The sequence below is a fragment of the Brachionichthys hirsutus genome, chromosome 15 (genome assembly GCF_040956055.1).
Source record: "Brachionichthys hirsutus isolate HB-005 chromosome 15, CSIRO-AGI_Bhir_v1, whole genome shotgun sequence".
NCBI lineage: Eukaryota > Metazoa > Chordata > Actinopteri > Lophiiformes > Brachionichthyidae > Brachionichthys > Brachionichthys hirsutus.
The window spans coordinates 5,895,005-5,916,701 of record NC_090911.1 but is presented as its reverse complement, the minus strand read 5'-3'; the positions used below and the strand labels follow the sequence as shown (position 1 = coordinate 5,916,701).

The 21,697-nt window shown below is 46.3% G+C and overlaps 4 protein-coding genes across 4 annotated transcripts; 3 read left to right on the top strand and 1 right to left on the bottom strand.

Moving 5' to 3' along the window:
- The first annotated feature begins 498 nt into the window (after positions 1 to 498).
- LOC137905040 (cAMP-dependent protein kinase catalytic subunit beta) lies at positions 499 to 8,519 on the top strand. The gene is made up of 11 exons (XM_068749260.1): positions 499 to 708; positions 2,948 to 2,956; positions 3,541 to 3,602; positions 4,154 to 4,282; positions 4,454 to 4,552; positions 4,642 to 4,724; positions 4,818 to 4,944; positions 5,020 to 5,115; positions 5,799 to 5,921; positions 6,049 to 6,213; positions 7,157 to 8,519. Exons 1-11 carry the CDS (start codon positions 663 to 665, stop codon positions 7,280 to 7,282), a joined length of 1,065 nt encoding a protein of 354 aa, XP_068605361.1. The 5' UTR covers positions 499 to 662; the 3' UTR covers positions 7,283 to 8,519.
- Positions 8,520 to 9,612: 1,093 nt separating this feature from the next.
- On the top strand, positions 9,613 to 11,490 carry LOC137904915 (exosome complex component RRP41-like). The gene is made up of 3 exons (XM_068749133.1): positions 9,613 to 9,802; positions 10,502 to 10,708; positions 10,784 to 11,490. Exons 1-3 carry the CDS (start codon positions 9,632 to 9,634, stop codon positions 11,141 to 11,143), a joined length of 738 nt encoding a protein of 245 aa, XP_068605234.1. The 5' UTR covers positions 9,613 to 9,631; the 3' UTR covers positions 11,144 to 11,490.
- A 715-nt stretch (positions 11,491 to 12,205) lies between these two features.
- LOC137904965 (glycosylphosphatidylinositol anchor attachment 1 protein-like) lies at positions 12,206 to 15,914 on the top strand. The gene is made up of 12 exons (XM_068749191.1): positions 12,206 to 12,279; positions 12,424 to 12,603; positions 13,168 to 13,279; positions 13,372 to 13,519; positions 13,605 to 13,706; positions 13,842 to 14,038; positions 14,145 to 14,341; positions 14,437 to 14,590; positions 14,676 to 14,741; positions 14,838 to 15,034; positions 15,287 to 15,457; positions 15,547 to 15,914. The coding sequence occupies exons 1-12, from the start codon at positions 12,206 to 12,208 to the stop codon at positions 15,788 to 15,790; spliced, it is 1,842 nt and encodes a 613-aa protein (XP_068605292.1). The 3' UTR covers positions 15,791 to 15,914.
- A 1,407-nt stretch (positions 15,915 to 17,321) lies between these two features.
- Positions 17,322 to 21,487, bottom strand: LOC137904666 (ranBP-type and C3HC4-type zinc finger-containing protein 1-like). The gene is made up of 9 exons (XM_068748869.1): positions 21,224 to 21,487; positions 20,160 to 20,334; positions 19,288 to 19,380; positions 19,054 to 19,195; positions 18,884 to 18,974; positions 18,517 to 18,802; positions 18,322 to 18,413; positions 18,077 to 18,175; positions 17,322 to 17,991 (listed from the first exon to the last, which is right to left on the bottom strand). The coding sequence occupies exons 1-9, from the start codon at positions 21,485 to 21,487 to the stop codon at positions 17,923 to 17,925; spliced, it is 1,311 nt and encodes a 436-aa protein (XP_068604970.1). The 3' UTR covers positions 17,322 to 17,922.
- Positions 21,488 to 21,697: the final 210 nt, after the last annotated feature.

Genomic DNA, 21,697 nt, shown 5'->3' with positions numbered 1-21,697 from the left:
CTGTTTTTCAACATGAATATCATACTGTTCACACTTAAAAGCTGCACAGCTGTACCTGCAGCGTTTCGTTTCCGTAGTTTAAATAATGTTTATTTGACTTTCTCTGTTGTTTATGGCCCAGTAGCTCATTTTGTATTTTGGGATTTATTATTTGCTTATTTCGATTCAGCGACTTCTTAAAAAACAATTCCTTTCATAAAACTTAAATGTATTAAAACACTGAATTGAGCCCAGCGTGGTGCTGCTATTAATAAGAAGTCTGTCGTTTCCCCCGCTCAAAGCAACGCGCCCAACATAATAAACCCAAAGCCTGTCAACTTCAGCGCGTTTCTCCAGATCCCAGCCGTCCCGGGGTCGCCGGTGGAGGGCTTGAGGGTCGGGGAGGGAGCAGCCCCCCCCCCCCCCAGTCCCAACCTGAAGTGACCGCTAGCTTCGTGCAGACGCGCAGCCAGCGTTCCCGAGCGAGCAGGAGCGGGAGTCAGTCACAGGAAACGGAGGAGAGGGAGAGCGAGGAGTCCCGCTGGAGGGGATACTGGGCTCCATTTCCGTGCGTTCGAACCGATTACACAGTGGAGATTTTTTTTCGTTTTAGCTATTTTGGGGAGCTCTGGAAAAGCAGCTGAAGGAAGGTTAGCTTCGACACCGCCCGTGTCTTCCGCACCATGGGGAACGCTGCCACCGCCAAGAAGGGTAACGAGGTAGAGAGCGGTGAGTCCAGCCTCTCGTAGCCGGGCCTCCTCCTCGTAGCTAGCTAGCTAGCTAGCTAGCCTGCGTTAGCACGGTGCTATCTGTCAGCTACAGCAGCGCAGGGGGGGCACTTATCCCACCAGCCTGTGGAGCGTTGATAAATTACCATGCAAGGGCTTGTTTGAGATGCTTTGCATTTAAATTAATAAAAGGCCTGCTTAATTGAGCCACGTTTTTAAGATAACTCGGATGCTAAGTTGGGTGAACGGCTAGCCCGCTACCTTAGCAATGGGGGGGTTAGCCCTCGGAAGGCCCCTCCAAATGCATTGCCTCTTGATGGTGGGAGATTCTCGGGCCTGGGACACATACTCAGCTGGCCGCGGTGGACATTCTGTTCCCAACTAAAGCCCCAGATAATGGCCAACATGCCCAGGCTAGCATCACCATCCGCTCCCCCCGTGGTGTCAGCTTTATTGTTGGCGAATAACAATGAGGATTCGGGTCGTCACTGTTGTTCGCTGTATCAACACGGAAACGACACTTACTGTCTCAAATGTGCACGACTAAAACGCATGTCCGCTGATCAGTGTCGATAGATGGCCAGTGCATTTTTATTTTTATTTTATTTAAAAGGCTGTGTGGGGCTGTTTCTGCCTCTGGCTTCTTTCTTGGCAGCGTAAACGAGCCTTCCCTCTGTGCAGCGCTGTGACCAAATATGGCGAAGAAATGACAACTACTCACTTTCCATTCATAAAACTGGGGCCCACGACTGTCTTCCCAGCCTATACACACACACACACACACAGCAACACTTGTGAATTGTGTCCCTTGTGTCTATTTAGAGCCCATTTTCCTCGTCTTGCTGTGGTGAAGGTCCGTCAGGGCTCACTTCTCACACTCAGCTTGTCATCAGACCTTCGTCAGAGGATAAGGGGTATTACAAGCTTTGGAAGGTTTGACGTAATTAGGCCCAGGCCAGTGTTATTTTGCGCTTGTATACTTTGATGTCGTGTAACATCCCCCGTGATAAATCAGAAACGTTTGCCCTTCCTGCTTGTAGTGCTCGGTCTAAAATCAGTCATTTCTGCGCTGATATTTTATGCATTATCTTTAAACGTTGCGGTGAACAGTGTGTTCAGCTTTGCATTTCATTTTGCTCGAGATGGTGTCAAGATTATGATGCAGTGAATACATCCCATTGAGATTTATTGACCTGTTGAGAGAGAGAGAGAGCAGTCCGGCTCTGTCAGCCGACTCGATCCACCCAGGCAGACAGAGACGATCCGATCAGCGGTAGATAACATTCTGCCAAGCGTTTCTTTTCAGTGTAACAACAATCCCTCGATCCCGCTGCAATACGAACTGTTAAACCTGTTTAAGCTGACGCTGTGACCTGAGCTGCAGATTTGCCTCTCTGACAAGACAACCTGTTTAACTACAGGTTACATAGAAACTAGAGTCCCTTTTAGATTAGAGGTCTTTTGGGATGAGTTAAAAAAAAAAAAACAAACAAGACAATTAAGATGGATAGAAAAACGTGAACTAATGCTAAAGAAATAACATGCCACGAATAATATGCATGGTCTGCGTTCTCACCCATTGTGGGAAATGGCTCTGCAGACGCTGGATAGCTGTTGCCAAATTACAGAGTTGTTCCTTAAGTTGAAGGCATTTAACTGTGATGGAATATTAAGTAGGAAGACTGTAATATCCATTTATTCTCATCTTCAGACGACTGAGTAAACGGTCCAGGATTGTCCTGATTGTGTTAGTGCATATACTATAAAGCCTATTTGTAGTAGCCTAAATGTGAGATCACAGCCAGGTCTCTGTTATCACTGTAATCTGCAGTACTGTCCAGTTTGTTGACAAATAGTGGGGTCATTGCAGAACCGCGCTGGATGCAGCTTTGGACTTTTGAGACTCTCAGCCTTTGGTCACATGCTGTAAATTCTTTTTAGGTTTTGTTCTTTCATCTCGGGTATTATTTCCAATCTGATCTACCTGACTGAATTTCTGCTACACGGCATTCACGTGTGTTTTTCTAACTCCTTGGTAGATTGAGTACAAATTCCACAGGTGAATGTCAAATCCATGCTAAACTTGGATTAAAACAAATTTCACCACGTAAGCTTAATTTAGTTAGACCTGTTTATACATGTTGTTATGTACATGAACTCTTGTATTTCTCTGTCTTCTCTTTCGTATCATCGCCATCTGTGTGGGTCATTGCTCCTGCAAAAACCGTGGCGATCAATAGAGACGTTTGGTATGCTCGTTCCTCCAAACGATGACCTCAACAGCAGAACGCCGTTGGTCTCGTGACGACTCGCTCGATGTGCTTGCTTTACTGTGTGCTTTGATACTAAGTTTGTGTTTTTGTAATCCACATTCTCTCAATCTGGATTTCCCGATCTTGGGTTTGTTTTGCTTACCGTTTTTATGCTGTGTGATTCCTTTACCCTAAACCGTATTAAGTGATGTACGAGATTATCCAAGTAACCTTCCCTGTAATTCTCAGTGTTGCTTCTCCTCCCATTTGAGTAATGCTTTGCACTGTCTTGGCCTGCATCGCTAGTCTGACTGATTTGGATGTTGTTGTATTATGTTTGTGTGTTTTTTGTTCTCGCGAACACAGTATGTGGCATCTTAGCATCCCGTTTATTTATATCCAGATGAGAGTTGACTGACTGGAATCTTGTCCATTGGGTTACAGCTTATTTTTAACTCCCCACATCTTTTCCTTTTCCCTCTGAGTATAATGCATCCGGTCTTTTTTACTGTGCTAACAATCCAGTACATGTAGACAGGCTGTGTAAAAGCTAACCCAGTCTGTGTTTGCTCTGTTTTTAGTGAAAGAGTTTCTAGCCAAAGCCAAAGAAGATTTCTTACGGAAGTGGGAATGCCCACCGCAGGTAAAAGATGCAAAAAAAAAAAACTGTTCTATTCAATTCCAGATACACCTTTTAGAGGTTTTGGACATATCGAGGGTGTTTCGTGGATTTTTGTAAATGATGAACTTGGTGACTCAGAAGGAAAGTAAAATGATTAAAGAGTGGAGCGGCCACTTAACTTAAGGTTCGCTCTATTCTGTGGTGACGCAACATCTGTATACAGATGGTCCTCGCTTAATGACGGGATGTACGAAACGTATGTGTTTCATGACAAGGAATTGCTGTGATGAGCGGAATGTACTGGCTGTGGAGTTGTGGGTTAGTACGTACATATTATGTACAGTATAAATGACGTATACATATGCGAATATAACAAAAAAAAATCACCTCACAAAATGTCTGCAAAGTTGTCGGTCAACGGGGGACCCGCTGTATTCACTTTTGTTTTCATGACTCTGTTCTTGCCGATTTATTTAATCATATAACATCTAACTGAAGACCAGTATATAGAAGAACGCCGTCTGGCCGCTGCATCCGCATAACGGACTCACAGCAGTTGAATATGTTCACAGAGCACGACATGCCTTGATGACTTTGAGAGACTGAAGACCCTGGGCACCGGCTCATTTGGAAGAGTCATGTTGGTGAAACACAAAGGAACAGAGCAATACTTTGCCATGAAAGTACTGGATAAGCAGAAGGTCAGTGGCGGCGCATTGATGCCCCCAAAAATAAAGTATTTACGCGTTTTCAAAGTGCAGCAATGCATAATGGCGGTGACACTTGCTGGTCTGGCATTAATATTGGTGTTACTAGAAGGCAAAGTAAAATGAAAAGTGAAATCCCCGTCTCTGTTGCTTTTTATCTGTCAGGTGGTAAAACTCAAGCAAATAGAACACACATTAAACGAGAAGAGGATACTCCAGGCTGTGAGCTTCCCCTTTCTTGTCAGACTCGATTATGCATTTAAGGTAAAGCGTGCATTTCTTACATATTCTGACCACCCCGCCCCCCCCCCCCCTTTTGACACATGGTATAAGTCATTTGCTGCTTTTCACAGGACAATTCCAATTTGTACATGGTGATGGAGTATGTACCAGGAGGAGAGATGTTCTCACACCTAAGACGAATTGGAAGGTTCAGGTGAGTGCTGCTCTGAATATCACGAGCCCGTTTGTCCTGTGTGTGTCTCGGTTCTGGGGATGAACGCACTTCTGTCCTCCTCCTCGTGTACAGTGAACCACATGCACGGTTTTATGCCGCCCAGATAGTGCTGACATTCGAGTACCTCCACTCGCTAGATCTGATATACAGAGATCTGAAGCCGGAGAACCTTCTCATCGACCACCACGGCTACATCCAGGTGAGCAGCACGCGCTGCTTCTGTGTCTTGTAGGATGTCTGTGTCTTTGCTCATGTCTGGTTTCTATTCTCCCAGGTGACAGACTTTGGATTTGCCAAGCGAGTAAAAGGCAGGACCTGGACGTTGTGTGGGACGCCGGAGTATCTGGCACCAGAAATCATTCTCAGCAAAGTATGGACTTCCTGTTTCTTAATATCTGATCAGATGTGTTTGCTTTCCCTTCTCTGCGCACGCTTTTTGCTTTGCACTGTGCATCTTTTCAGAATAGGTTCGTGTTCGCTGGTTGAAATGGACCAGAGAACATCTGCTTTTGGCGATAATACCAACGATCAGTGGACATAAATGACATTCCCATGAGATCCAGCACGCGTTGCAATCTCATCGGGATGCAAGTCATTTTCCACATCTTGTATAGGACTCACTGAAAACTCACAACAGTGAGACAACAAATAGCAAAGTTGTAGAACTTGAACTAGGACTAGATGGCAGCTGTATCTGTGCTGATTCTGTTATAATATATATATATATATATATATATATAATAGTTTGAAAAACTCCATTTGACTATATATATATATAGTCAAATGGAGTTTTTCAAACTATTAGTGAAAATGAATCCAAATTTCGTCCTGGTCAAGGAGTCGTATGAAGGCCAGACTATTATGGGATTTATTTATTCTATGACATAATAGGTGATCCCTTAGTGGCGCCGTGTTTTAAATATACGAGACAACTCGTACATATTCTGTGTGTATTTGTACACACACATATATATATATATGGCAAGTTTATGTGAATTCTAAAGGGGAGTAGTTTTGTTTTTAGTTTTTAGAGGTATCTTTCTATATTTTCAGGGCTACAATAAAGCTGTGGACTGGTGGGCCCTCGGAGTCCTCATCTATGAAATGGCAGCTGGTTACCCTCCATTCTTTGCAGATCAACCAATTCAGATATACGAGAAGATCGTCTCTGGGAAAGTAGGCTTTCATTTTTTTCAGTATTTCATTTTGAACTTGCATATTTTTTATTATATGATTTGCCTCTTATCTATAGATTGGGCCATATTTCGTGCAGTTTCTTAGGATGCATTTTCCTCCTCTCTAGGTGCGGTTCCCGTCTCACTTTAGCTCTGACTTGAAGGACATGTTGAGAAACCTGCTTCAAGTGGACCTGACAAAACGCTATGGCAACCTGAAAAACGGCGTCAACGACATCAAGGGCCACAAATGGTTTTCAACAACAGACTGGATCGCAATCTACGAAAGAAAGGCAAGACACCAGTACACAGAAGCGCCGGCAATAAATCCCGGCGCTTCTGTAAAAAGCGAGTTAATTAAATATTGATTTGCAGATATTGAGTTTCTTTCCAGTTTTTATGATGCTCCAAGAGCATGATTTTATCATTTTTGAGAAGGTCCTCTGAGGAGTGGTACTCGCTATGTTCCTGGGTCATGGTGAATGATTTTGCAACTATTGGGTGTGTTTTCTTCCACTCTGAAACCGTCCAGCTCCATAGTTAACTCTGAGTTATAGGACAAGGAGGTCTTCAATCCATCAAAATGAAATGTATCTCATTTACATTATCATTTTCTTCATGTAGGGTTTGTTGTTTTTGCATCCATTATCAGAGATTAGCAGCAGGTTCTTAATTTTCTCCTTAGAAAGTTTTGGATCACATGAGCTGGAAAGATCCTAAAAAAAAAAGAAAAACTTCAGGCTTCTATTGTTAAACATTTTTAAACAGTGATTTCTATAATTCAAGAATTTAATCTAAAATGAGACGATTTTTCTATTAATAAGGAACGTGTTCCTCAGGAGCCCTCCTCTCGCCGAACAGATGATTCGATTGCTTCTCTTTCCTCTCTCGTATTCCGGATCCGCCGTCAGTTCATCGGCCGGGGACAGAAGCCCCGATTGGTTTAGAAGACGGGAGAAATCATCTTTCTCACTGAGAGATTAATCAGAGCTGCATGTCAGAACGAGTGTGCAAGCAGTGTGTGTGTGTGTGTTTTAAGAAGAGATGCGTCTCCCGTGCAGTGAGTCACGTGTTATCTCACGTAATCTTACTTTCCTATGTGTTAATATATGAACTGTAATTTTCCCCAGTTTGGACTCAGCTCTTAAGATGACAAAATTCATTGTATTTTAACATTATTTGTGCAAACGTTTATAGATACCCAAACAAACATGCACTTCGCTACTGTCCTTGCAGGTGGAAGCCCCGTTCATACCAAAGTGCAGAGGGCCGGGAGACACCAGCAACTTTGACGACTACGACGAGGAGGAAATTCGGGTTTCTTTAGCAGAAAAATGTGCAAAGGAGTTTGCAGAGTTTTAGGATGTGAAAACATGGATATATCAGGGAAATGAGGGGATCTTTGCACTCTTCTAAAGACTTGGGATGAAGCAGAGACCGTCGTTTTTCAGATCTACATAGTCCCTTCATTCCATCAGGCTGACTGAGGCTGCTATGATCCTCGGGTGCCGATAACCTCTCACTGTCACAAACACCTGCGTATGAATGCAGACACGCCACTCATTTTGTACCGGCCCGCTTTTCTTTTTTTTTTACTTTTCATCAAAGCAGTTATTCTTGGATGATGTTATCCCCATCTACAATGTGATTCTTTTCTTTCAATTTCTGAGGAAAACCTGAGACGATGGCCAGACGGCAGTAACGGACACACACACACGCGCACATTTGTAACCTGTATGAGTGTTGACATGGTATATGGGTCGTCGACCAGAGATTTATGTCTTTGGTCTGTTAAAAGGCCGCATCACTTTGATTGTTGTAACATAGTGGCCAGCTTTCAGAGATGGCTTTCCTCCAACACGCAAAGCTGTCTAGTTTTGAAGACGTTGGCTCACGTTGTGTTGAAAGCATGACCGAACGGAACAGAAACCACAAGAGAGGTCCTTTCCTTTCTCTGCGTTTTGCAGAACCGAGACCTCAGGCCCCGGCAAAAGCATCTATTCAGTCTTGTTATTCTGACCCAGACACGACAAGCCATGCCTGAACAGGACAAAACTTGTTACATTACCTAAATGCATATTGACCCGTCTTTTTATCCATATTGCTCTTGTGTTGTTAAAAGTTTCTCATTTGATATTTTGCTCTTCTTTTTTTTTTTTGCTTTTTTACTATGTCTGACTTTAAGGTCGTAAACACCCTTTATTATGAGTCTGGAACAGTGTGACTTCAATAAATTATAATAAAAGAAAAAATGATGTGAAGTCCTTTTCAGGATTTATCTATAATGATCCAAAGTCAGGGTGAAGAGCTTTGCGGCTTTGTGTCTCAACGTCAACAGTGAAACCTCAAAAATATTTTCAAAAGGAAAGCAAAACCGCATAAAACTCCCGCTTTCCATGGTACCACCCAAATCTGGTGTTATTCTCGTCAAAGAATGTAAATTTCAAAAGCTTGACTCCAAGGTACATTTTTTTGTTTGTGTCACATGTAACCCTGTTATTCAGCCTAATACACCATAACAATATACGTTGTTTCATATATTTTTTTGTTTTTATTTATACACATTAGAGATGCTAATAAATTTTATTTTTAAAGTGTTGATGTTGTTACTCCGTGCATTGAGACGAACTTTTGCACACTTCCTCTATAACTATACGGTTTCTACCTTGTAGTGTACGAATATTTATTACAGCTAATGACGGTGCTTAGCTTTTAATATCACAGCTTATCGGTAAGATTCCTTTACTACAAAAGTGAAAATAACCTTTAGTTTATATTTTGTAACATAAACACTGACCTAAAAAGGCAGAGCGTCAGATCAGACGTGTAGCAGGGAAGTGGCGAATGTGTAAATGAGGAACGTAAATAGAAAATTAAGCAGGTTAATCAGATTTTGGTATTACAAAATAGAAACTTTAACACAATATTGATTCTACTCTATAATCTTTTGGATTTATCGTGGAAATTAGATTTTATGATGACTGGTGGTTGGCCGTCTCAATAGCACATAGAAATGTAATATATTGTACACAACTGCTTCCAAAGATATGAAACAAAACTATTGGAAATATACAAGGTCCAATCCTCAGTCAAAGGTGTAATTATAGGACAGGACACCGTGAACAAGGCTGGAAAGGTTTTTATTTACTCATTTACCGATTCATTTAGTGTGTGTGCATGCGTAGCATTTGTATATGATGAATAATCTTTCTCTTGACATGTTTTGCGGCTTCTGATGGGATGTGACTCCTGTGTTAATACTTTTTGAAATGAAAAGATCACTTTTGTTTTAGTCGCGTGCCGAATTTTTCTTTTTCATGTGGAGGGTTCAAATTTTGCTTGTTTGAAAAATTCAGAGTTAAGATGTATATGTATGGGATTTTATTAACCAAAGTGTTCAATCATGTGAAATAACACACTAAAAATGGATTAATTCACACATTTCCGAGAACGATCCATGAATGGGAGCAAAGCGGAAATCCAGAAGGCGACAGCAAACAATGTCATCTCCATCAAAGGAACCCGCAACAAGACGATACAGTTTGTTTCCTTTTATTTGTCGCGGCACATCCGGACGACACAACTCCTGTATCCGGTCACGTGGGGTTTTTGTTAAAGCGATACGCGCACCAATCCGGGGTTTCGCGCTTGCGCACTCGACACGATGCTGACGCGCCAGTGTTGTTCGTCCCATCCCGAGTGAGCGGCAACATGGCGGGCCTGGAGTTGCTGTCTGACCAGGGTTACCGTGTAGATGGAAGAAAAGCCAACGAGCTGCGGAAGGTCCAGGCCCGCATGGGTGTGTTCGCTCAGGCGGACGGCTCTGCGTACATAGAGCAAGGAAACACGAAGGCTCTGGCCGTGGTTTACGGGCCACACGAGGTAAGACGCGTGGATGGAGTGCTACAAGTTAGCCTGCATCAACATAGGAATGCTAACGGGGGAGATGCCGTTTGGGTTTTGGTAAATATCTTTCCCCATAAGAATTGATCAGATATAATCTGCCTCCTCTTGGACTGACAACCTCTGGATGACGCCATTATGTGTGTGCGTGTGCATATATATATATATATATACGTGGATGTGTTGAACCGGTTCGGTTCTGCATGTTCGGTTCGGTACACTTGCGACCTTTTCGGTAATATTTTCGGCATTTTTTTCTCAATACATTTCCTGGCGTGATCAAAGCCATGCGTGCGGAACTAAAAGTCCTGGGCGAGTTTCCGCACGGACGCCTCTGGGTGTCGGACACCATTAACTAGTAGAGACGCGCTTTAAGCTTTAACTTTACATTTGTCATATTCAGTCTGTTGCTGCTAAGTGTTCAAAGTTCACAATTTTAACTTGTTTATTTCTCATTTTATTAAGATTTTTTTAATTGTTACAGTACAATAGTTTGTTTATAAAAGAGTCTAATTTATTTGAAATATCACCCAAATGGGTGGCTTTCATTTATTTACGCAAGCGGTGGGTACACTAAACTGTCATTTCGGTGCTCGGTAATAAATTAGTATTCCAGAACTGTAAGTAACATTTGAATGGATTCGTAGACTGAGTCCGTCATACGTTTGTCACCCGTAGATGCGAGGCTCACGCAGCCGGGCGCGGCACGATCGAGCTGTGATCAACTGTCAGTACAGCATGGCCACGTTCAGCACAGCGGAGAGGAAGAGGAGGCCGCACGGTGACCGCAAGTCCACAGAGATGAGCATTCACCTCAAACAGACCTTTGAGGCTGCCGTGATGACCCAGCTGTACCCTCGCTCTCAAATAGACATCTATGTCAAGGTTAGTGTTGGACTTGTTGTCCTTTCGTCGTAGATTTTGGATCACTGTGACATGAAGACTTCTCTTTGCGTGCAGATTCTGCAGTCCGATGGAGGGAACTACAGCGTGGGCGTGAACGCCGCCACGCTAGCGGTGATCGATGCTGGGGTACCCATGCGGGACTACGTGTGCGCCTGCACGGTCGGGTTTGTGGATGAGACGCCCCTCTCCGACCTTTGCTATGCGGAGGAAAGTGGAGGCGTGAGCTCTCTTGCCTTGGCGCTGTTACCCCGAGGCGGACAGATTGCTCTTCTTCAGATGGACGCCAGGTTACATCAGGACCACTTGGAGCCTCTGATTGAAGCTGCCATGACGGCTTGCAAGGGTGTGAGCAAAGTGCTGGATGAGGTGGTGCGACAACATCTCCAAGAGATTTCTTTGCTGTCCAGAGACTGACGCAGGGAGGAGAGGACAATATGGTTTGGGATTAGTAAATGGGGTGTTGGGAGCTTTTATGTGTTCATGGAAATAAAATAATACATTTGTATGTTGATTCCAACAATAAATGTCAACCTAAATCATTTGTGTGTTGTTTATGACTTATTAATTTGCATATGGTTGAATTGTTTATTGGTACAAGCTTTAATCTTGTGGCAAACATAATGATAGAGACCCGTTACAAACGGCATTTTGCGGCATTCATGTTTTAGATGCTGTTAAATAATTTAGTTGGAGTTGTGCATCTCATGGAGGTTAAATTTGTTAGTTTAAAAGGAATGTTTGAGGTTTTTTTTATCCCCAGCAAGAGATTTAGATATTTTCTCGTAAAGAAATTTGCGTTTTTGAAGTCGATTTTTGCATTTAATACAGGTGAAGGTGGTATAGCCAATTTTATTATTATTAGAACCTTAAAATAACTATTGCGTCAGTTACTGCATCTCTTGTGTGCTGAAAAACGATGAGAATTAAACTTCGTATTTATTATTTCAGGTGTATGTCAATTTTATTGATTAATGTCAAATCTAACGCAATCCTCGGACTTTATTCCGTTTTGCATGAGCGGAAGTCGGTCCTCCGCATTAATGTTCCCGCGGGAACAAGGAAGTGGAAAACACAGCAAAGGCTCCGGTTAACCGGTCACACATCTGCAGGTGGATGTAACCCTGGAAGGAGGTATTCCCTCATGCGTGCTGCGTTAAATATAGAAAGTATTACGCGTAGCGCTAACTACTGAGTATAATAATCTACACTCAGGATAGCGGTTTAAAGTATTCTGCCTATTTAAAGAAGCCAGCCATCCAGCTAGCTATCAGCTAGCAAACGCTAACCACATCTGTAAGTTAACAGAAAACGAGTTCTGGACCTGAGATGATTGGAAATATGACTCTGGCTAATAATTGATCTGCAGCCGCGGGTTCATTTGTGTCATGTATATTAAAGAACGTCAGTTAAGGTGCTTGTGCTGCCTGGCAGGGTTCAGCGTATCCAGGCTCCAGTACGGTCCAACAGTCAGCAGCAATGGGGCTGCTGTCTGACCCGAACAGACGACGGGCATTGATCGGCCTGCTGACACGCCTCAATGCGCCAATCTGGTGAGTCCGAGATGACGTCACGCTCACATAAACAGCTGGAGTCTGAAGTGTGTGTGTGTGTGTGTGTAAAATCAACCTGTGTAAGAGGAGCTTGAAGAAGTGAGGCGAAACATCTTCAGGCATTTATCTGTCCCTCCATCCCAGTGTCTTCTGCTACGTGGCGGGTGTGGCCTGGTTCATGGGGTTAGCGTTTGAGCCGTTCACTCTGCGGACGTACATGTCAGAGAACGCCATGGGGTCGACCATGGTGGAGGAACGCTTCCCGGCGGGGGAGAGGGCCCTCGCCACCGGCAGGGAGTTTTCAGCTCATAAGAAAAAAGCAGGGTAAGAAATGGCACGAATGATGAAAGTTAGAATATGATGCTGATTGTTCAGCTCAGCTGTCACTCGCTTTTACGCACTTAGCATTTTAATAATGCCGGGTTGGTTGACAATAGTCATTCGATAATAATAATACCTCGAGATACGAGTAGAATTCGTTCCTGGACTCGATTTGCTTGTAATTCAATTCATTTGTTCCCATTTAAAATAACTGAAAACACTTTAATCTGTTCCGGCCGTCTAAAAACACTCAAATCCGCCCTAATAACAAAGGAAATATAGCTTTTAATTGCTATATCGATACACAAACCTGCACAAAATTATAAAATCAATAATATATTACTCTAATATAAAACAAAGTGTGGTTTTCTTATCAGTTCTTACCTTCGCTGTGCTCGTATCTAAAGTTTTAATTATCAAATTCTGCTGTATCTTTTAAACGTATGATGCAGCGAGTGGTTTTTTTTACATTTCCCTTTAACTGTCTTTACTCAAATCCGGTATCTAATCTAGTTTAACCTTTAACCTAGCGTGTCTTCCCCCCCCCCCCCCCCCCCCCCACTGCAGTGGGATGCCAGTGGACTGGCTGGTGAGGACGATGCAGAGCCGCGGGCTGGAAGTGTTCACCCAGAGTTTCTCTCGCACGCTTCCTTTCCCGGATGAAAACAAAGAGAGATATGTGAGTTCGTGATCGAAAGACTAACAAAATGTTTTTTTTTGTTCTTCTTCGTTATTGTGTTTTTACTCTCACTTTGTTTTTCTTCCTCTCAGATGGTCAAAGGAACCAATGTTTATGGGATCCTCCGGGCCCCCAGAGCCCCACGCACCGAAGCCCTGGTGCTGACGGCGCCCTGCACCGCAGGCGACGGCAACAACCAGGCAGTCGGGCTGCTCCTTGGCTTGGCTCAGTACTTCAGGAGTGAGTACAGAACCAGAACTCTTCACTATCCGAATGGCTCTGCGGTGGTATTTTGGCTTTGAACGACCGTCGTGTTTTTCAACAGGTCAGATTTTCTGGGCCAAAGACATCATTTTTCTTGTTAATGAACACGACCTGATTGGCATGCAGGCCTGGTTGGAGGGCTACCACCACAGCAACACCACAGGTAAGCGCCAGTATTCACCCAGTTAGAAAAGGTGACAGCAAGTGTACAACTGTTATCCCTGCACGCATCCCCGCACGACAAAGAAGACGGACTTTGCGTTTCTCGGCTAATGTTTTCCTGCAATGGCGCACGCAGGTATGGACTGGACTCCGATCCGCGGCCGTGGGGGTTCGATTCAGGCGGCGCTGTCCCTGGAGCTTAGCAGTGACGTCATCACCAGCCTGGACCTCGTGCTGGAGGGTCTCAACGGCCAACTCCCAAACCTGGATTTAGCAAACTTGTTCTACGCGTTCTGTCAGAAGATCGGCGTCGTCTGCACAATCCAGGGCAAGGTGGAGGTTTTCACGACGAGACGCACCTCGATGCAGAACGCATCGCCTCTCCTCTGCCGAGGGGTCGATAAGAATTTGGTCTTTAATCGAGTGCGTCTTTCTGCAGCTCCAGAGGAACGACTGGGACAGTGTCGCCGGCTACAGCCACTCGGTGCAGACCATGATGCTGATGGCGATGAAGCAGGCCAGTGGGCGGCCTTGGGGGGATCATGGTCTGTTCCTGCGATACCACATCGAGGCCGTCACCATCAAGGGCATCAATAGCTTCCGTCAGTACAAGACTGATGCCACCACCGTGGGGAGGTCGGCGCTCGTGACTTTTGGCTTAAGTTGTTTAAGAACTTTTTTTTTTTCTTCTATATATTGCTCTTATTTTTTTTTTTACGGATTTACTGCAGGCTCCTGGAGGGGATGTTCCGAAAGCTGAACAACCTGCTGGAGCGTCTTCACCAGTCCTACTTCTTCTACCTCATGCCCTCACTGTCTCATTTTGTCTCCATCGGTTACTACATGCCGGCCTTTGGCCTCCTCGGCGTCATCCTGCTGCTTCGTGTATCCTTCCGCAGTTTTGTACAACAAATGAATAAATAATAATAAATAAATCCGGTTATTGATTATGCCCTTGACTACGATACAGGCCTTAGACCTTTGGGATCAGCTTGTGACTCCTCCACCAAGAACAGAAGATGGAGCCGCTGAGCAGGTAACACACACACACACACACATTGTTTTCAAAGATGACAGAAATTGTACGCAGCACGTTTCTCTTCAGCGCCCTCTCTCATGTGCTTCCTCTCAGGCGTCCAGCCCGGGCGTGCTGTCGGTGCTGACTCCTCTGGTGATCAGCCACCTGACCGGAGCTGCTCTCTACAAGCTGCCGGTCCACTTTCAGGCGATGGCAGTGGAACACTTCCCAGTGTCCGAGACGGAGGCTGTGGTCCTTACAGCTATTGCTGTTTACACAGCAGGTCTGGCTCTGCCTCACAACACGCACAGGTAGCTGCACGCTAGTTTCTCTCTCTCTCTCTCTCATACATTGTCTTGGTCTTAAATACAGCAACACTTATTAAGTGCTGCTTTATTTACGATGTCATTATAGATCATATTGCTCAAGCTTTTACAGCAAGTGTTTTTGTCATTCTTTTAACGCTGGTGTTAAACGATGGATGATTCGTTTTCGTTCCTCTTTTCTTTTTTTTTTTTACCTTGGCTTGGCGCTTGGACCGTCTGCTCTGCTGTTTGCTGAAGGCTCCTCTCAGGCGAGGGCACGGAGCAGGGCTGGAGGGTGCTGAAGCTGGTAGCGCTGTTGTACCTAGCGGTGCTGTTGGGCTGCACTGCCCTCGTCAACTTCTCCCTGGGCTTCATCCTGGCCCTCACCCTGGTGCCTATGGCCGCCTTTGTCACCCCCCACGTGCCAAAGTAAGGCCACCCGCTCCACTCTTCAGCCACTGCGGCGCCGTGCTGCCATCTGTTAGTCAAACGTTGCTCCTTTCTTCTTCTCTCCTCAGGGTTCTGTCTGCCATCGTCCTGGTCTTCCTCAGTCCAGCCTGCACTCTGCTCTTTTCTGTCTTTTTCTTCCAAGAGCTGCAGGAGGATCCTGTCAGCTTCCAAGAGGGTTGGATGCTTTACCTGTCAGTCATCTCGCAGGGCATCCTGGACCACTACCTGTATGGGTCTGTCATTTACCCCCTCATGGCCCTGCTGGTTTATCCTTGCTGGCTGCTGTTCTGGAACATCCTGTTCTGGAAGTAAACGCTTACAGAAGCCCTCTGAGACGTTCTCAGGTTTTTCTTCACCGTGACAACACTTAAATCCGCCGGAGAGTGACCAGGAAGGGTTCACAGGCTCTGTTTTTATTGTTGGATTGGTTAAATATCGATGCATATTTCATTGTTTAAACGTTTGAGAGGGGGGGGGGGGGGGGGTTCTTGATGAATCAAGGAGTTGAACTTTGTTTTATACCGTACAGCTCACAACTGACAAGTGGACGAGAGGATGTTTCCAGTAACTGAATGTCATGATGGAGTTCCATTTTGTAAAAGAATGAAACTTTTTTTGTGTGTAATTTCTATAAATTATGGTACAGAAAGAAAAGAACTGCACTACTTTTTAGCTCTTTAACCAGTGAGGATGGTTTTTAATACGCCGACTCACATGCATCTGTTGAACAAGCCATCGCTACACTGTTCTGATCACCTTCATGGAAATATGGTTATTTCTTATTTATAAGTGCTAAATTAAGAGATGAGAAATGGTGTCATGTTTCACGCATAAATAAGGATGAAATCTTAAATGAGAAGTTTCAAATGTTTCATTCATTCTTTATTTAAATTCGGGTTTGTGTGGAAGGGTTCATGCCTTCACTTGATGGAAACAGCTTGATCTATTAATTTACCTGTCGACAAAAACCATTCAATGCTCATATTGGAAACTAGCTACCAGTTTATTCCTGCAGAGCTGTCTAGTGACTTTGCCACTAGTGGTATCACGAGGCGGTAACTATCTACAGCCCACAGGAGGCGCACTGGCAGAGGGCTTCCAAAATGGCCCCCCCAGCACTGCACCAGCCACTGCTGTGCATGCTTCTGCCCCAACTGTCAGAAACAGACTCCATGAGGGCCCGACTTCCTCCGACGGCGGCCTGTGATCACGCAACGACTCCGTGCAGCCCGATTGGCATTTGCAAGAGAACGCCATATTTGGTAGATTCACCACCGGAGCCCGGTTCCCTTCCCAGATGAGAGCCGGCGTGACGCAGCCCGCAGCATCCTCCAGTAGAACCAGTTTGGTGGAGGGTCAGTGATGATCTGTGGATGAAGTCATCTACCTGTGACCTGAGTTTTCCTCTTCTAGTTTTGGGGTAATGTTCTGGTTCTGAATCCGGTCCTCAATGAGTCAATTATTGTGTTCTCAACAAATGACAGTATGGAATTAAGCTTTTCCATAGAATGCAGAAATTAGTCTAGTTTTTCCGCATTCTGCTCTCCAGCTGGTGCAAAACTAACTCGAGCTGTGAAACGATGGCAGCGAGCCTTAATCCGACTGGAACGTTGAAACTGTTCAAAGTTCATGTCTTTGTTAAACGCATCTTTGAATGGGGGGGGGGGGGGGGGGGACTCGTCTCTCTGCAGAGAACCCAACCTGCCCCACATTTATAACTGTTATTGTATTGGGCCCCCAAAAAATAAAGATGTTTTTGCATCTCTCAAATACTGAATTTGTCCGTCAATGACTTTACCTCAGATAAAGCAGCAACGTGTTGCATTACATTTTGTTTAATCCGTTAATGCAAATGTTTACAGCCATAAACACCGAAAACAAATCATTCCTTTTGTCACAGCTCCGAGGAAAGTGAGTAAAATTAGATCAACTGCTAAAATGTACAGTTATATGAACACTGTAAAAAATAAACAAAAGCAGTGGACGACCCTGTAAACAAACCGTTTCCTGTATTTGTGACCTCGATAAGGACTTTACCGAAGCTCAGCCCTTCTTCACTTCAACAGACTCCAGTCCTCTCGTCTCTCGATGCTCCGCTCATCCCCGACTTACGTTACACACACACACACACGCAGGCAAATAAATAAAGAGGCCGGGCTGAGCTCGGAAGTTACGTCACAGTTATGTCTACATTGATGGTGAAGCTGATGCTCTCCGTCTGCAGCTCACGGCCTGAGTCTCTGCCGCCGCCGCCCTGCGTCCTGCTACAGTACTTCAAACGCCTTCAGCAGCCGGCAGGCTGCCAGAGGACTCTCAGTGCACTTGTCAAGTCTTTGAGAATGTTGTCAACGTGTATGTGGCAGAGTTGGTGTCCTCACTCCCGAGTGTGTGTGTGTGTGTGTGTGTGTGTAAGGGAGTGGCGTCCAGACGGGGATGATGTGCAGTCAGCTGCTGCTGCTGCTGCTGCTGCTGTTCAAGCCGGACTCTCCTCTTTCCTCTCTCCTCCCTCGCTCCTGTGTGAGGGAAGTCAGAACAGGGGCGGATGTCACCGAGGGGAACCGGTGAGCGGGGGAAGGGCAGCAGATGTTCCCGCGGTACCTGCTGGATGTGTGCGTCGGGTCTGGCCGTTGCGCAGATTTCACAGCCGGGACGGGACGGCTTGTTGATGAAAGTGCACGAGGGGCACGCCCACTCCGCCTGCCGGGAGAACGAGCGGTCACGCCGATCTTAGCTTAGCTCAAAGCACTGGACATTTGCAGATATTGCATTTTAAAGGTCCCACCAAAGACAGTGCTGTCAGAAAGGAAGTCGAACAATTGTCCAAATCAAACGGCGCTACATGCCTGCGTTTTACTGGCTTTGTTGCCGTGATCGTTCAGCTGCAGACGCTCGACGTCGAGGACATCTTTAGCGTCGCCCAGTCTGTCGCCGCCCCCTAAAGGAGGAACAACAGCAGCAACAGAACAGTGTAGAATCCAGTTTGATCTCTATTTGTAATTAATTTACTAATAGTGATTCAGAAAACGAGCTGAACTGACCCTGGTTGTTGTGGAGCAGCCTGGAGGGCAGCGTGCTGTAACCCCGCCAGTCCTGGGAAGCAGGCCCGTTGCCTGGGGGGAAAGGCGGGACAAGGAGGACGCTATCCAGGTCCTGCTGGAACAGCTGGCGAGTGACGCGGGCTTGCCGGGCAGAGATCAGGTAAAGGTACGCCGTGTCCCCGTCTTTCTGAACCCCGTAGGAGGCGAGCGACCTCGGCTCCGTGCACAAACACTGACCGATCACCCAGCGCTGAACACGAGGATGGAAGCTGTACTCAAGAAACATCTGGGGAAGGAGAGCGGAGGGATTTAGCCATCGGGAACCGTCGGCTCCCGCTGAATTACCGGTGACCTGACCGATTCTGACCTGTTGCTTGAGTGCAGCCACAGTCATGTAAGGGAAGACTTTAACCGTGACACAACAGGATGATGAAACATCCTCCACCACCACAGACAGACTGCAACACAAACGTGGCACCGTCAGCTGCGAACTCCCGGAGGACGGATCGGCCGCAGCGGCCGGGAACGCCTCCTCACCTGATCTCTCCGTCGGCGTAGTTCTTCTCGGACAGCTGAACCGTCAGCGCCGCTTTCTGCCGAGCCAGAGCCGACGCGTGCTGCGAAGCCGCCCGCGCGTCGCCGGCTTCGATGGCCCTGGCGAGCTCCGAGCAGAGCTCCTCTAAAAACCAACGGCGGTAGGAAAGGGACATTTTGAAGAAGACGCTCTGAGCGGAGAGACCGGAGGAACGGCCGAGACGGCGGCAAACCCACCGGCGAGCGGCAGCGACGCCGCGCTCCGCTGCTCCGCGCCCGTCGGCGTGTGGTTGTGCCGGCTGCCCGATTCGTGTGCGTTAATATTAGCAACTGTCAGAAGAGAGAAAGAAAAGGTACAGCATTCTGAGCAGATCCAATACATTAAGTCATTTGATTTATTTCCTTTTTACTAAAGGCGGCGAGACACTCCCCCCTTCTTTGTAATTGGTTGCTCTTTATATCGCTTCTCAGGCTTTTCCACATCTAATGCGACAGTAAATCGAAAGATGGGGAACCTGTGGAGAATTTTTACAATACTGCCACCTACGGGCGGAACTGTTTGACTCCCGCCCTCAAAACATGCACCTCTTTGGCCTCATTCAAAACGGCCCTAAAAATTCACCTTTCAGGGGGACAGAAATGGAGATAGTCATCACGACTCTCTCCGGATCAATCACCCCCCCCCCCTTTTTTTTTGTCCACCTACGTTGCACATATTATGTGTCTTTTTAACGTACTGTTATTTTGCACCTGTGGCGTAATTTAAATTTATTTTATTGTTATTTTGCATCAATTGAGTAATTTAATATTAGTTTTATTTGTATTGTTAAACGTCGATGATTTATGTACGAAGGACTTTCAACGGAAACAAGACCGCAAGGGCTTTTTTGAAATGCTCCTCTTAGACAGGATGTTTGTCTGTATTTGTACTGCAATACATGCTACTGTTTGACTGTACTTGTACTCTAACATTCTATCTAATAAATATACTCATCATCATCATCTTCAAATAAAGGACTAAACATGACAATAAAGAAGGTCCCTGATAAACATCTCGGCCCCCAGAATACTCCAGCCTGCGTGCGCGGGTTCATTAGACAGACGCCGACCTCTGTGCGCCTCCCTGAGCGACGACATCACCACAGTGGCCCACTCCTCGGCCTCCCGGTCGCAGCGGAAGTTGAAGCAGATGCAGTCGTGGGGCGGGGCGGCGAGACGCATCTCGTGGCAGCGAGAGGATCTGACCTCGTACTGAACAGACCGCAGGTCGAACTCCGCAATGAACTGAGGCGAGAGAGAGAGAGAGAGAGAGAGAGAGAGGAAAAACAGTCACGTGTTTTATATAAATGAAAGATCACGATCAACGTGAAACAAAGGATCCACAAGGGTCGCATCAGAATCCTGCAGAGTGAATTCCTCTCTTCCTTTGAGGTTCAGTGTTTGATGCTAACAGGAGGTCTATGAGAGTTTCTGGGACGGGAACGAGCCTCATCGCGGGACGCCACGATATTTCTTCTCATGACACGTCGTAATGTGAGCAAAATGAACGTTTATTCAAGTTACAATAAAATAAATCACTTCAAACGTCATGCAAATTACGCTGCTTTGAATCAAAGGAAAACTTTGATGTGTCTGATTCACACAGTTGACCCTTAGCTAAAGGCGTGTGGAGACATTCAAATGTCCCAGAGAGCTGCCAGTGATCCGTGGAAGAGAGAGAGAGAGAGAGAGAGAGAGACCCCAGCAAGAACCAGTCTGCTTTATGGCTCTCCAGCTGCTGCTAAAGTCGGAACCTCCTCGGGTCGGTGCGGAGCGGAGAAATCATTCTGTAAATGTTTACGTTTCCCAGTCAGACTTTAACGCACTTTCGAGGAAGCCGAAGACTCACACGACCTTTGGCCCTTTACAGCCCCCCCCCCCCCCCCCAGGAGCACAATGAAGAGGAAGGTCAGAAAGCGGAACTTAAATGTGATCGTTCAGTGAACCTGGTGCGACTCAAACCACAAATCTAAATCCGTGCGTCTGACTATAGAGGAGCTATAAAATGGTGCGTAAAGGCCCAGGCTGGATTTAAACAGTACGACTCAAGCCCGCGTTCATTGTTAAACATTTATTGTACCCGGTAGCGAGGCGCGCCCTCCTAGCGCGCAGGTGTGTGCGTGTGAACTCTCACCACGCTGCGGTTTCCGCTCATATCCCGCAGCGCCAGCCGGAACTCTCCGGCCCGGCTCGGGTCCATGCTAAGCTGGAGGCGCAGAGCGTCGCTGGCCGCTCCGGGGAGACACAGGGGCCGGATCCCGGAATGACACACCGACACCCGGACTGACATTAAAACGGTGCCGCAACAAGCCGTCAGCGCCGGCCCCGCGCACGCAGTCTGCTGCGACGAAGCGAGGACCGAGGCTGGAGGAGCCCAGCCGCCCGAGCTGAGAGCCATGGCGGGGACGGGCCGCGCCGGAGCGAGGGCGCCGAAGAACCGCTGCCCGCTGCCCGCGTTCCGCTTACGAAGTACGGCGGTGTCTGAGGAGACCGCGGCTGTTCACGGGCGCGCTGGGTTCGACTCCCAGCATCGCAAATTCGTCCATAGCGACTTGACGCGCGCGCGGACGCGGAGCGGAAGAAAAGAAATGCCTAAAAACAAAACAGG

What these genes read in the sequence shown, in the direction of transcription:
- LOC137904666 (XM_068748869.1), bottom strand. Translation starts at nt 21,487, where the DNA reads ATGGCTCTCAGCTCGGGCGGCTGGGCTCCTCCAGCCTCGGTCCTCGCT. An exon ending in GGCGTCGCTGCCGCTCGCCG is followed by an intron (nt 19,196 to 19,287) that starts GTGGGTTTGCCG and finishes GTTGGTTTTTAG; the next exon opens with AGGAGCTCTGCTCGGAGCTC. An exon ending in TGGCTGCACTCAAGCAACAG is followed by an intron (nt 18,803 to 18,883) that starts GTCAGAATCGGT and finishes CTCCTTCCCCAG; the next exon opens with ATGTTTCTTGAGTACAGCTT.
- LOC137905040 (XM_068749260.1), top strand. Translation starts at nt 663, where the DNA reads ATGGGGAACGCTGCCACCGCCAAGAAGGGTAACGAGGTAGAGAGCG. An exon ending in AAGTACTGGATAAGCAGAAG is followed by an intron (nt 4,283 to 4,453) that starts GTCAGTGGCGGC and finishes TTTATCTGTCAG; the next exon opens with GTGGTAAAACTCAAGCAAAT. An exon ending in ACCACCACGGCTACATCCAG is followed by an intron (nt 4,945 to 5,019) that starts GTGAGCAGCACG and finishes CTATTCTCCCAG; the next exon opens with GTGACAGACTTTGGATTTGC.
- LOC137904915 (XM_068749133.1), top strand. Translation starts at nt 9,632, where the DNA reads ATGGCGGGCCTGGAGTTGCTGTCTGACCAGGGTTACCGTGTAGATGGA. An exon ending in TGGTTTACGGGCCACACGAG is followed by an intron (nt 9,803 to 10,501) that starts GTAAGACGCGTG and finishes TGTCACCCGTAG; the next exon opens with ATGCGAGGCTCACGCAGCCG. An exon ending in AAATAGACATCTATGTCAAG is followed by an intron (nt 10,709 to 10,783) that starts GTTAGTGTTGGA and finishes CTTTGCGTGCAG; the next exon opens with ATTCTGCAGTCCGATGGAGG.
- LOC137904965 (XM_068749191.1), top strand. Translation starts at nt 12,206, where the DNA reads ATGGGGCTGCTGTCTGACCCGAACAGACGACGGGCATTGATCGGCCTG. An exon ending in CGCCTCAATGCGCCAATCTG is followed by an intron (nt 12,280 to 12,423) that starts GTGAGTCCGAGA and finishes CCTCCATCCCAG; the next exon opens with TGTCTTCTGCTACGTGGCGG. An exon ending in AAGATGGAGCCGCTGAGCAG is followed by an intron (nt 14,742 to 14,837) that starts GTAACACACACA and finishes GCTTCCTCTCAG; the next exon opens with GCGTCCAGCCCGGGCGTGCT.